General features: G+C 41.5%; 1 protein-coding gene across 1 annotated transcript; it reads right to left on the minus strand.

The window, feature by feature from the left end:
* Window positions 1-3,982: 3,982 nt before the first annotated feature.
* CHIA (chitinase acidic) lies at window positions 3,983-13,668 on the minus strand. The gene is made up of 11 exons (XM_019919170.2): window positions 13,647-13,668; window positions 12,415-12,444; window positions 11,401-11,602; window positions 10,236-10,292; window positions 9,382-9,547; window positions 6,674-6,798; window positions 6,369-6,492; window positions 5,895-6,080; window positions 5,262-5,381; window positions 5,033-5,174; window positions 3,983-4,284 (listed from the first exon to the last, which is right to left on the minus strand). Exons 1-11 carry the CDS (start codon window positions 13,666-13,668, stop codon window positions 4,043-4,045), a joined length of 1,416 nt encoding a protein of 471 aa, XP_019774729.2. The 3' UTR covers window positions 3,983-4,042.
* Between the last annotated feature and the right edge of the window lie 350 nt (window positions 13,669-14,018).

Consider the following 14,018-nt stretch of genomic DNA (forward strand, 5'->3'; position numbering starts at 1 on the left):
GCAATAAAAGTGGTAAATACATAAAATGTATGGGATGTCAGGTATTGATTTTGCCAAGGAAAAACAAAGGAATCACAGACAGGGAAGAAGGGAAAAGGGAGTTTCATGGCCAGGAAGGGGCCCACTAGAAGGTGGCTTCAAGGAAAGGCCTACAGGAAGTGAGGCAGAAAGTCAAATGGAAATCTTGGGGAAGAGTATTCTAGCTTGTGCAAAAGCCCCGAGGCAGTAACATGCCTGGACTATTGGAGAAACAGCAGAGACACCAACGTAGTTGAAATAGAGGTAGTGAGAAGTGTTTTCAACATTTCTTTTAAGGCAGGTTTAGTGGTGATGAACTCCCTCAGGTTCTGTTTGTCTAGGAAAGCCTTTATTCCTTCATTATAATTAAGTATAAATTTGCTGGGTAGAGTATTCTCAGCTGACAGTTTTTAATTTTTCAATATTATGAGTATGTCATCCCACTTTCTCCTGGGCTGTAGAGTTTCTGCTAAGGAATCTACTGATAGTCTAATGGGGGCTCCTTGTAGGTTACTGTCTTTATTTTCCCCCTGGCTGCCTTTAAAATTCTTTCTTTGTCATTGACTTTTTTTTTTTTTTTTTTTTTGTGTGGTACGCAGGCCTCTCACTGTTGTGGCCTCTCCCGTTGCGGAGCACAGGCTCCAGACGCGCAGGCTCAGTGGCCATGGCTCACGGGCCCAGCCACTCCACGGCACGTGGGATCTTCCCGGACCAGGGCACGAACCCATGTCCCCTGCATCGGCAGGCGGACTCTCAACCACTGCGCCACCAGGGAAGCCCTGTCATTGACTTTTGACAGTTTTAATATAATGTGTCTTGGAAAAGGTCTTCTTGCCCTGAGATAATTATGTGTTCTCTTATCTTTGTGAACTTGTATACCCAGTTCCTTCCCAGGCTTGGGAGTTCTAACCAATTATTTCTTTAAATAAACTCTCTGTTCCTTTCTCCCTCTCTTCTCCTTCTGGGATACCCATTAGGCTTATGTTGCCTTTCCTAATGGAATTGGGTAGTTCTCATAGAATTTATTCGTTAAAAAAAATCGTAGTTGTCTTTTCTCTTCTACCTGAATCATTCGTAGATTTTGAACCTACGAGCTCTCTTTTGCTTATGGTCTGCTCTATTTCCAATGCTTTTAATGCTTTCTTCATCTAATTTATTGAGTTCTTCAGCTCCAGAATTTCTGTTTTGTTCTTCTTTAGAGTTTCAGTCTCTTCAGTAAAGCATTCCTTCTGTTCATTAATTTTATTCCTGAGCTCATTGAACTGTCTTTCTGAGTTTTCTTGTAGCTCATTGAGTTCTTTCATAACAGATATTTTCAATTCTCTATCAGTTAGTTCACACTCTTTCATGACTTTAAGTTTGGTTTCCTGAGAATTGCCGTTTTCTTTTTGTGATACCATATTACCATGGTTTTTCATGGTGCTTAATGAGTTGTTCCTCTGCTGGCACTTTTGAAGTAGCAAACACCTTTTTTAATTAGGTAAAACTCTTTTCACTTTGATTTTAACAATTCAACATGTTGGTTATTAGAGGCCTTTTTTTTTTTTTTTTCCCAGTAGGTAGTGCTATAGCACAGTTTTTGTTTCTCTTACCTGAAATGTCTCTGGCTATATTTGAAAATTGACTTTCCACCCTCCACCGCCTCTGCCAGAGGTGTCACTTATGCCCTTGCTGCTTTGCCTCCAGAATCTCTGGTGCCTTGCTGTTGTCAATGTTGCCATTGTTGCTAGGGTCACTGCCAAGGGCATCAAGATGGTGGGCACCTCCACTGGGTCCAGGGATGCTTAGGTGGTGGGCAACTCTGCCACAGCAAGGGCAGAGGGAGGGTGGGGTAGGAAGGGGGTCATGGGTGCCTTTGATGCATCTGGGATTGTCAGATGCAAGAGTGCCAGAGTCCAGGCACCACCAGAACTGGAGGGACTGAGGTCATGGGCCTTGCCACTGCTGATGCCTGGTTCCCTGTGTCTGGGGTATTGCTGCAGTCTGGAGGCCTACTTTGTGTGTGCTGCCTCCCCTATTACTACTGGGTCCTCTGGAACTGTTGGCTCAGTACTGTCGTGGCCACGGAGTCCAGATTGCAAGTACCACCTCTCCTGTTCTCCCAATTCCATCTCCTCTATTTATTCCAGTCTACTTATCTTCAGATGTACAGATGTGTGGATCTCTCCAGAATCCTAGTGTGTTGGACCAGAGGAACCTTTGTTGAGTTATGAACGTTTTACTCATTGTAGATTGAAGAGGAGAGACCAACAGACTGTCTCATACTACCATGATATTGACATCACCGCTGATCTTCTTTTTCCCAACATGCCATGTTCATTCCACCTCAAGGACTTTGTACTTGCTGCACCTCTGCACTTTTCCCAGATCTCAGAATGACTGATTCCTCTCTAATATCAAGGATCATCTCATATGGGATCTCTCCAGAAATGCCTTCCTGCACTGCTCAAACTAAAATAGGCTCCTCCCTTGGTCACTTTCTATCACTGATTCACTTTGCTCATTTCTTTTTTCTTTTTCTTTTTTTTTTTTTTTTTTTGCTAATTTATTGCTTAACACTCCCATCAGCAAAATATAATCCCCATAAGGGTGAACTCTTTATGTTATTCACCACTATGTCTTTAGTACCTAGAACATTATCTGGCACATAATAATCAAGAAATGTTGTGGGCTCATGAATAAATAGTCATTACCCAGAAAGCTGCATGTGCCTCATCATTACCACCAGTGCTGCCATCTACCATGAGAACACTGAGATCTGTGTCAAAGGAGGCAGTAAAACATAATAGTTAGGACTGTGACCTCTTTTGGATCTGGCTCTGCAACTTATAGCTGTGAGATGTCGGGCAGGTTATTCAGTTTCTTGGGTTAATGTTATCTTCCTCACAAAGTTGCTGAGCGAATTAAATAACAAAACACATGTAAAACACTTAAAATGGAGTTTGACATACAGTAAGCATGCCAGAAAATAGGAGCCATTATATTCTTATTACTTAGGATTCTTTCAGTTGAAAATAAAAGAAACAAACTTAAGCCAGCTTATGTAGCAAAGAGGAGGTTATTACATACTTATAGGGGTGTTTCACAGAACCCAAAGGCAGAAATGCATCTGGGCCTCAGGAAGGAGCTAGAATGAAGAGTTGGAAAGCTATTGATAAATGTTCTCTCTGCATCTTTAATCGTGGCTTTTCTCCACTGCTCCCCTTTAGTCTTCTTGCTCTGCATCCAGGGCAACTTTCCCTTCTCTTCAGTTTCTCACTACAGATCCTAAGCTTATATATTATAGGCAAAGCCAGTCTCAGGGACTGTTTGCCATTCCTTGTTCTCTGTTGCAGATTCCAAGGGGTGATAATCTGATAAGCCCTCTTGAATCTGATGTCTACGCCAGTCAATCAGCCAAGCCAGGGGAGGAGATAATGCAGTAAAACCACAGCTGCTAGTGACCACAGCTATGGTTTCAAGGAAAGGACCTCTGCTTTCACTCCTGAGAAAGGCAGACATCCCCAAAGGAGCCCACTGCAAAGACCTTCCCGATGGTGCCAATTCAGGGGAGCTGGACCAGCTCTGGGACCTCAGCAGACACGGAAAGAATGTCCTGGCCTTCTGTTCCTTGAGCATGCCAAACAGGCCTGTGCCCCCGAGTCTCCCAGAATCACTTTGGTTCCCTACTGAGAACAGTCACCAAGATGCAGACCTATCTTCTTCATGTCCTCATCCCATGCCAACACCGAACATTCAGATGTTTCCTCCTACAACATCCAACCTTTATGCAGATCAACCTAAGCCAGTAGAAGGCTTGTGGGTTTGTTGGTGTCATCACTTCTTCACATACTCTCTTCTGCCACTCCACCCCCATGCACAACCTGTATTTTCAAATCTAGAAGGGTCTCCACCCAAATCACTTAAAACCAAGGACACTCATGTTTTGACTGATGGATTTTATTGCAGCACTCTAGGTAGGAGCAAGGTGTGCTAAACAAAGGAGACTGTTCAGTACATTAGGGAATGGAGACACAGGTCAGATTTATGCCAACTTGCAGCACTGACAGCTGGTGTCAAAGACAAGCCCAGCCGGGCAATACTGCTCGTATGTGATTCCATTTGCGCAGTTCACGAAGGCATTTCTGTTATTTGCCACAGGGTAGAGGCCATTGGCTTTGCCGGCACAGTATCCACTACCCACAGAGCTGCTACTCCCACTTCCACTTCCACTCCCACTTCCGGTACGACTGTTGGGCTCACTGGACTGAGTGGAGGTGGTGCAACCTGAAACAGCATGAAGAGCGTACTAGTGGACCTGGCAGAAGCTCTCAGATTCACCTAGAGGTGAAGAACTAGCAGACCTGGGGTGAGGTCTGGAGGTGGAGTGCAGTTCGCTCTGGGTCCCTGTAACTGAGGAGCTCACAAGATAACTCCATCTTAGGAATTAGGAACAGCTATAATTTCAAGCCAGCCCAGTTTTAAATTTTAAAAGTTCTCTCTTATGATGTTAAAATCATTTTTAAAAAATTTTACTGAGCACCCAATATATGCGAAATGCTTTTCCAGGATCTGGTTATAAGCAGTAAGCAAATAAACTGTAAGAGAAAATCTGGACAAATTTTAGGGAATTGGTACTTCCTCTGAATTATAGATTAGAAATATTTCAGTACTGCTTAGGGTTTTTTGTTCAATCTCCCCAAGCAGGCTGAAGGAGACTTTTAATAAGGGGTTCATAGAAAAATAAATGCTTATATTGAAGGTCAGCCTAATTTCTTGAGGCTTTTCCACACCTTTAAGAATTAGTAGACCTGGAAAACCCACCCAGTAAGCCTGGTTTCTCATAAGAACATAAAATTCCTGATGTGGACATTCAAGGGTAAGGAAAGAATATAGCACTTCTCTCTCAGGCAGGCAAGAACAGTGAGGTAAAATGGGAAGAGACTCCTGGGGCAAAGGGGGAAGATGTTAGGCTGTCTTTTGAGTTGGAAAAGGAGCATTTATACACCATGGGCATCCCCCTGCTGTCACTTACTTGCACTCTTCAGGCCAAGAACATCCTTCAAGGTGTTGATCAGGGGGAACTTGCCCTGGTTACAGAATGTGCCTGTGAAGTCATCCATGTCAATGGCCCAGACCATGGCACCTCCAAAGTTGTTCTGTTTAAGCCACTCAGCCTGTTTAAGGATAGAGGACACCAGCAGTCATTTTATTTCGGGGGACTCAGGGCTGAGCTCACAGCACATTGGAGGGGCTGACCTTACCTTGATATTAAAGCTCTTGACGTTGTCATAGCCAACCCACTTATTGCCCTCATAGGTGTAGGGCACGTACTGAGAGGCATCCCATGCCTGAGTGGCTCCATCTTTCAGGAAGGTGCAGATCTTTAAAAAGTCAAGAGATTCAAATCCTTTAAGTATGACTCCCCAAAAAGAGAAAACATACAATTTCCTCTTTGATTTTTTTTTTTCTGTCATGCCTGCAATAGGGGATTTCCTCAGATTTCTAATTATGGGTTTTTGTTTGCAGTAAATAAGATCAAGTTGTTTTTGAAATACTCAGACGTTATCCCTATTTTTAGTGCTTGATTTTGAGAACCCATGTTAGTATGGGAGACACAGTTATTTAATTCCCTTAAGTGCTAATATAAATGACCTTAAGTATGTAGTCTGTTGTTTGAAGGGATATTGCACACTACAAATGTTCTTCATACTGGATTAGGTAAATGAATAGGTTACTTAAACACCTGAAGCATTTGGAGTAATATCTGTGTTACAGTAGGTAAGTAGTGGACAAAATGAACATTCAAGCTTTACACAGATTCTAGCCCTAAGGCTACTGTGCAGCACAGGGCATGAAATTCACAGAATTTCAACTGTAAAGCCCAGGTTACCTACCTCATAGTAGGCCAGGAACCCAGCCTGCCTGGTGTAGGGCCCAGCAGGACCAGCACCAGAAGTGGGGGCACCAATGCCATTGTTGGAAGGGTTGCTTAGGATGTAGTCGTGTCCATAGGCAGGGAATCCAACGATGAGCTTCTCAGCTGGGGCCCCATTGTTCTTCCAGTAGTTCATGGCATAATCCTGAAGATGTAGCAGGTGAGTTAGAGGCCCACCCAGCTGATGACCCATTGCTTAGTTATGCTAGTCCACTGTCCTAAAAGGTAAAATTGAATGATGCTAATAACAGATAGGTTAGTTGGTATTTTTGGAAATATTTTGGTGAGGTTATAGTTAATGAAATATGATCAGCCACTTAAGAAGAGAGTTGCCCAAATGAGACTTTTGCAGAATTTATATTTCTTTTGTCTCTGAATCTCCATGTGATTTACAACATCTCTGGTCTGAACCTGCATCTGTGTGGGTACTCACCACATTGAGGTAAGCATTGTTGCCAGTGTCAGTTGGGTATTTGTAGAGGGGGCTGTTCTCTCCAGTGTAGCCCTCCCATGGGCCATAGAAGTCATAAGTCATGACATGGATGTAGTCTAGGTACCTGAGGTGGGATAAAGCGTTTAAAAGCATTTCCAACTGTTATTTCCCACACCTGTGCAGACAAAAGATACCACTTCCAATGCCTCTTAAACAAAGTCCCTGAGTGGCAAGACAGACTAAGGACAAGTCTGCTTTGCAGAACTGATACCTATAGGAGTTTGAGGATAAGGTGAGTCACTCACTGGGACAGCTGAGGAATCTCATAGCCAGACTGGATGTTGGAGATGCCAGCAGCTACTGCAGCAGTGACCAGCAGCCTGGGCTTGTTGGTTTGGATGGCCTCCTGCTCAAAAGCTTCACGCATTTCCTATAGAATAATCAAGTATAGTAGGACATCTATGAAACTGATTTCACCTCCTTAAATATTAATAAATATATGTTTGTATAATGCTTTTCTTTTTCAGAGTGCTTTCACATATTTTATCTTTAGTTTCTGCATATCCCTATAAAGTAGACAGAATTGATGGTATTCATTTTATAGCTAATATGCATAGAAGTTAGACAATTTCACCAAAGTCTCACAGCAAGTGAGTATCCAGGTCATGACGAGAACCCAGGTTCCAGATGACCAGTCAGAGCTCTACTTATATCACTACACTTTGAAGTTATACTTGCTACAGTAACCCATATCCAGCTTTTAGCAATATAGAGATTTGCTTCCCTTTGTCCAGTAAATGAGCTACTTTATAGGACTGACATCCCATCAAATGAAATGCTGAATTGGCCAGTGAGGAAGGTGGTAACAGCCAGGTGATAGATTCCCGTTCAATGCTAGAGGTTAATCCACTGTTATTTTGTGACTCTAATCTTACCCAGAGCACTGGATTCAGTTTTTTTTTTTTTTTTTTTTTGCGGTACGCAGGCCTCTCACTGTTGTGGCCTCTCCCATTGCAAAGCACAGGCTCCGGACGCGCAGGCTCAGCGGCCATGGCTCACGGGCTCAGCCACTCCACGGCATGTGGGATCTTCCCAGACCAGGGCACGAACCAGCGCCCCCTGCATCGGCAGGCAGACTCTCAAGCCCTGGGCCACCAGGGAATCCATGGATTTAGTTTTTATAACTGCATTATTAGGGTGTACCAGAGTGTGTTCCAGTGAAGAGTGGGTCTGAAAATTGTTGTATGGGTACTTGTTAAAGGAACTAGGTTATTTAACTGGAAGGAGAAAAATTATAGGCAAGATATAGCTGTCTTCAGATATCGAACTAATATATTGCAAAAGGTGCAGCTTTATTCTATGTTACTTCAGTGGGCAGAGCTAGAACCACTAATTGGAAGTTATTAATTATGACTGGACGCATGTATTGACTAAGAATACAGATGTTCTTTTTGATCTCTAGAGCTGTTCAACAAGTAAGTAGGTTTATTTTTCAACCAGTGAATTACTTAATATTGAAACTATTGGAGGCTGCCTGACAATCTGGTATACCAGATGGTATAGGAAAAAACCCTGTCTTGGGGGAGAGTAAATCTAAAAGCCATCCTTGGCTTTTCTCACTCCATTCATTTTTCCTTGGTGATCTCTTAGTTATCTACCTTTGCTGATGACGTCAATACAGTATATCAAATCAAGTCCTTTGTTCTGAACTCCAGCTTGGCATTCACCCAATATCTATTCATCCAGTGTCTATTAGGCAAAACTATAGGATGTCCTACAGATTCCTCTCACTCAGCATGTTCAAAGGCAAATTAATGAGCCCTTTTTCTTGCTCCAAATCTACCTTTTTTCCTGTATTTACCATCTTAGTTAACAGGACCATAGTCAAACTAGTTCTCAAGGTCAGAAAACTGGACGTTCTCTCTTTTTCCACTTCCAATTGGTCTCCAAATCCTATTGATTCTACCCTCCTAATATCTCTTATATACTTCCTTTTTCTGTTCTCACTGTTAGGGTATTCGTTCAGACCCTCAGCATCTCTTGCTCGATTTATTGCAATAGCCTCCTAACTCTATCCCTGACTCCTTACCTTCTAATTCGTCCGCCGTGGTTAAAGCCAGAGTGATCCTTCTAAAACATGAGCTTTGTCATATCTTTCCATTACTTAAAAATCCTTCAAAGTTGCCTTGAACGTAATGTCCAAATTACTTAACATAATATACAAATCCTACATGATCTGATTCTTGTCTCTGGTGCAGCCTCATAATCCATTACTCACATACCTGCTCACACATATCCACATGTCTTCATTTGTGCAATCCCATCATCACTTAATTGGTTAACACCACTTTTAAGACTAAGCTCTTCTTGATCCTGCCCCAGAGCAGAATTAGGTACCTTCTCTCTGTGCTACTTTTGCACTCTGAATACCTCTATCATGACATTTACCTAAGTGTACTGTAATTGTTGGTTATTTTTCAGGCTTCCACCTAAGATGGTGTAGTTTTTAAAGCCAAGGATTGTGTCTTATTCTTATCTTTAGCCTGACACTTAATGCAGTGTCTGGGATGGTGTAAGTGCTCAGTGATAATAGGCAGTCTAGTATAAAGGTTAGAAGCAATGGGCTCTGTAGTCAGACTACTTGGGTAGTTATGACACCTATTAGTTGTGTGATATTAGGCAAGTTACTTAAACCCGCTATATATTAGCTTCCTCGTCTGTAAAATAAAGATTATGGTACTTACAGTACCTATATCATAGAGTAGATATGAAGATGAAATGAGTTATGATTCTAGAAACAGCTTGTAGAATTGTGCCTGACACAGAGCACACATCATAATATTATTATTATTAAAGGCTGTTGAGTGTAGGCATGATATCTAAGAATCTTTGCAATGTAAAGTTTCCAAAATTCTAAATTCCAGTTTTGTTTCACTCTGGAACCACCAGGTTCTCCTTGAAAAGAACGGGCTTTGAATTTTCTTGGGCTAAACACTGCCACCTCCCTCCTCACCTGCACCAGGACAGTGAAGAGGTGCTTGTCCTGAGAAGGGCTTCCACGAGAGCCAGGGTACTCCCAATCGAAGTCCAGCCCATCAAATCCATACTGACGCAGGAATTTGATGACTGAAGAAATGAAAGTCTTGCGATTCTCTGGAGTGGAAACCATGGCAGTGAAACTGAAGGAGATCCAAAGAAGGCAGGGTGAGGCCTCGGTAGTCCCAACACCTTGTAACGAAGTCAAACTCCTATATTTCTGCCTCAGAGCTTTACACCAAGACCCACATCCCAGATAAAACTATGTTCCTGGCTTTCTCCTGTGCTTGCTTTGTAATCACTGCTCTGTCAGCCATGGTACCCCAGTGTTCTCTTTGTTTTGTTATCCACCCAACTCTGATCTTTCTCCCAAATTGTACCTGTTGCTTTGAACACCTGGCTACCTTGGCCCACTGTGTTGTCTCTCTAGATAGTCCCTGATGTTCGCATACCCTCAAGAAATTCTTCTTGTTTATTTGCATGACTTTCTCTTCCCTTCTCCCAGAAGGTAAATAGACAGAAGTGCTATAACACTCTCCTCAGGGTTTGTACTTCTGAAACATTTTGAGAAGAGGTTGTTTTGAAATCTCAGTAACTAAGCTTCTGTGAATGTAGTCCCAGAATATCCAACTAAATGTAAACGTACAAAATAAATGGTGTTCTAATTAATACTGAGATTCTGGTGTAGTAATTTATTTAAGTAGCATATTTGTTTAATGTATATCCTTAATATCCTGTCTTAAGATGTGAAATCTGAAGGGACATAGGTCACATTGGGCTAACTTGTTTTCTGTAACAAATGAACACCAGGCTCTCTTGTAGAGGACTTACGGGGCAGTTCCAAAATTCCAGCCTCCAATGGCCAGGAGAGTTTTCAGCTGGCTGTTCCTTTAAAGCAAAGGATAGAAAAGAAAAACTTCAAAATCCATGAGTCCCTCAATTTAAAATAACATTGCTTCGGTATTGGGCCTGGTCAGAAACTTTGATGTTGCCTTGATAAAATATTCTGTATAATAATTTTCCTTCACTACTGAACACTTTATAAAAATTATTTGTGTTATCATTATGAATGCACTCAGAGTTCTTTAGAAAAATCTAAATTAAGCAACTGGGTTTTTTAAAAATTGGAATGTATTGGCAATTCTTACATTCTACTCTATCAGATGAAATGGTAAATATTGCTTGAACATAATTACTTTCTCAGACTTTATGATAATGAATATAAATCAGTTGGCTTAAAATCATGCACATTTTCTGGAATAGTGGTTCTCAAACATCAGTTTATATAAGAATGAAGTACAAGGACCAGAGTTGGAGGACAACATTAAAATTCCAGGGTTTTAACCCCTTTCTCAGAGATTGTGATTCAGTTGAATTAGGGATTGAGATTTTTATCAAGTGACTCATGTGATTTTGTTGCATGGTCAATGGATCACACTTTGAGAAATACCACTCTGAAGGGGTTTATTTCTTCTTAGGTATCATAACTCAAATTCTAGTGGCTGCATTCAAGATACTGCCACTACTGAAGGTAGCAATGGCCTGTAGCCTTACTTCTCCTGGATGTAACTAACTGAACAAATTAGAAATTAAAAGATACCAGGGTTTTTGTTTGTTTTGTTTCATTTTTACACAGAACAGAACTCTATTAAAATACAGCAAACTCTTCTGATTTCTTGGGCTCTGTTATGTCTAATCTTTGTTATCCTCTGCCTCCTGTTCTCTGATGCAAGTAGCTAAGATGGTTTGCAGTTTCCTGAGTCATAAAAAAGATAATTACAGTGAAAGGAAGATACAGAACTATTTTTTAATACTAGCTAGAGCAGGCAACGTGCTACGTTATCTATATCCTCAATACTTAAAGCGTAGCTCCTGGACCAGAAGCATCAGCATCATAGGGAAGCTTGTTAGAAATAACAGAGTCTTGGTTCCCACCTCAGACTCACTGAACCTGAACTGCAGAGATACCAACTTAGATATCTTCCCGTTCTCTTACTTGTTTTTCAGGCTATTGAAAGATTGGTAGAGAGTCACATCATTCCATTCAATGGTGGTGATCTCGTTGTTTCTCATCCCAGCAAAGGCATAAATCAGGTGAGTACAGAGGCAGGGGTCGATGTCGTCAGGCTTGAAACTTCCCAGGCCTGGTCGGTACTGGGACCAGTTGGTGAAGTAGCACATCAGCTGGTAGGCAGAACCTGAGAGTAGTAAGAAGTAAGAAAAATGGCCTGACTTAGGTGCCACTGAAATGTGCTGTAAGTTTTAGCCCTGCTTCTGTTTCCCTCCCTTTGCCTCAGATACCTGATCTCTGTGTAAGGGTGGTTAATAGGAACAATCTTGCAAATGATTTCAAAGCTTCAAACTTGGGAATTAGTCACTGACTTTCAAGTTGGTTATTTTTAACTTTGACAGATTCACTCTGGGATCTTGGTGGAGCCTAGGAACCACTGAAGAAAAAATGCCCAGTAGTCCTATGAAGCCCAGTGAATACCAACTTACAACTCTCAGGTGGTCATGCTGAAGAGAATAACAGTGGCAGCCAATAAAAAATAACAGGTTCTCCCAACATCAAATCCATCTGTCTGTAAAGAAGACAGTAGCTTTCTTTCCTAGCATAGCTTTTCTATCTCTTGATATGCTTTTATTTTTATTTATTTATTTTTTAGGTGGTGCGCGGACCTCTCACTGTTGTGGCCTCTTCCGTTGTGGAGCACAGGCTCCGGACGCGCAGGCTCAGTGGCCATGGCTCACGGGCCTAACCGCTCCGCAGCATGTGGGATTTTCCCGGACCGGGGCACGAACCCATGTCCCCTGCATCGGCAGGCGGACTCTCAACCACTGCGCCACCAGGGAAGCCCTTGGTATGCTTTTTAAAAAGTAATATTAGAATATGAAAAAATAACATTTAATACATTAAGCAGACAGTTGCATTATGAGTAATTTATAAAGATTTTAGGTTTATTGTAGGAAAAAATTATGTCAAGGATATAATACAGAGTCCATGACTTACCTAGCTGAGCATTCAGCAGAAGGGCCAGACCTAAGAGAAGGAAAACACATGTATTCTGAACCAATTGTCTATATCTTGTAGAATATAATTCTGAGGCCTTCGGTACCATCCTATGGGTCATAGGTTTTTATAGCCCAAGTGGCACTTAGGGGTTATGCCAAAGAGTAGGCTTCACCTTTATTGGTGAAGGCACCAATAAATCTGTACTTCCCTTCTCTTAGTCAAAAATGAGCATGGCTCTCCCTTCTTCCTTCTTCCATGTCAGTAACAAATGTTACGGAAGACAGAGTTGGAAGTCTACTACCTATGGGAGATCTACGTACTGAAACTACCCAAAATTTACTCTACTCAATGACTACACACCCATCCATGCTTCACTACCCTTAACTGGGATGAATACAGCTTCACACACAAAGCATCCTCTAAATCAGTGAATTCAGTATCTCTTGGGGCCTTCAAGTTTTTTTATACCAACTTTAAGAGCCCTTACGGTAGAAGAGAACTAGAAACTGTTAGACAAGGCTCCAGATGCTGTTCCCTGGCTTCTACCAGGACACTTTTGACCTGATTGCTTTATAAATTGAGCTAGAGGTTTCATTTGGAAAAGGTTCTGAAGCTATAAAAAGTTTGTAAATCTCAGCTCTAGGGCAACTAATAAGCTATGGATATAAATTGGCTCTAAACAATGTACTGAATCAACCCCTTTAAATGATTGAATTATAACTGATATTTTTATAATACATCAGCAACTCAGTAAGACAGTAAGGGATTAAAGAGAAATAATTCTGAAAACAGTAGATCAAAGATAACTTGCATAACTCTGTCTCAGTTCCCACTGATTTTCATCTCTGAAAAAGATAGACCAAAAACACAAACATGTAAATTAAAATAAGATCAATTAAAATGAGGTGGTGCAGGAAGATGAATAGAGAAATGGGAACAACCCAACAAGGAATGGGAGTGTAAGACAAGCATTGGAAGAAAACTAGCCTTTCTTTTAGGACCATGCTTTTGGCATCAATGAAGGTAGAAATGCTGCCAGAGTCAATTGAGATTAAAAGAATCAGAAGTAGACTCATTTGTGTATGTCTGGCTTCTCTTGGAAATTTGAAATAATGAAAGAACAACAGAAAAACATAGAGGTGTGTGTGAAGACTATTTCATGCCTGTCAGATGCAGAGAGAAAAAGAAATCAGGTAAAAACAAGGCTTTATCTCCAATTACAGACTCACCTGTGAGAATAAGCTTTGCCATGGTTGCCATTGGCTCTGGTCTAGCAGAGCCTGGATTTTCTTTTTATACCATCTGAGTACCAGGTTATCACAAAGGATATCTTCCAAGTGGAGAGCATTTAACCCAAATGTGTATATAGCTAATCAGTAAGTCAACAGATCTCCTCCCCTACAAACACCACTTTGTGTACCTCCAACCTGCACTCCCCTCACCACCACCTTCTCTGCTCAATAAGGACAAAATGTCATGGCTCCTAACAGGGTGGTAGAGATCATCACCATGAAAAGCACCGGCTTATTAGTTTTTTTGGCAGTTCTCAGGGCTGATAAGCATCTGTTTAAACATTGTGGTTTTCATGAGGTGGACATTTT

Source organism: Tursiops truncatus, chromosome 1, assembly GCF_011762595.2.
Source record: "Tursiops truncatus isolate mTurTru1 chromosome 1, mTurTru1.mat.Y, whole genome shotgun sequence".
NCBI classification, from domain to species: domain Eukaryota; kingdom Metazoa; phylum Chordata; class Mammalia; order Artiodactyla; family Delphinidae; genus Tursiops; species Tursiops truncatus.

What these genes read in the sequence shown, in the direction of transcription:
- CHIA (XM_019919170.2), bottom strand. Translation starts at nt 13,668, where the DNA reads ATGGCAAAGCTTATTCTCACAG. An exon ending in TCTTCACTGTCCTGGTGCAG is followed by an intron (nt 6,799 to 9,381) that starts GTGAGGAGGGAG and finishes ATTATTCTATAG; the next exon opens with GAAATGCGTGAAGCTTTTGA. An exon ending in GGTTCCTGGCCTACTATGAG is followed by an intron (nt 5,382 to 5,894) that starts GTAGGTAACCTG and finishes GACTTTTTAAAG; the next exon opens with ATCTGCACCTTCCTGAAAGA.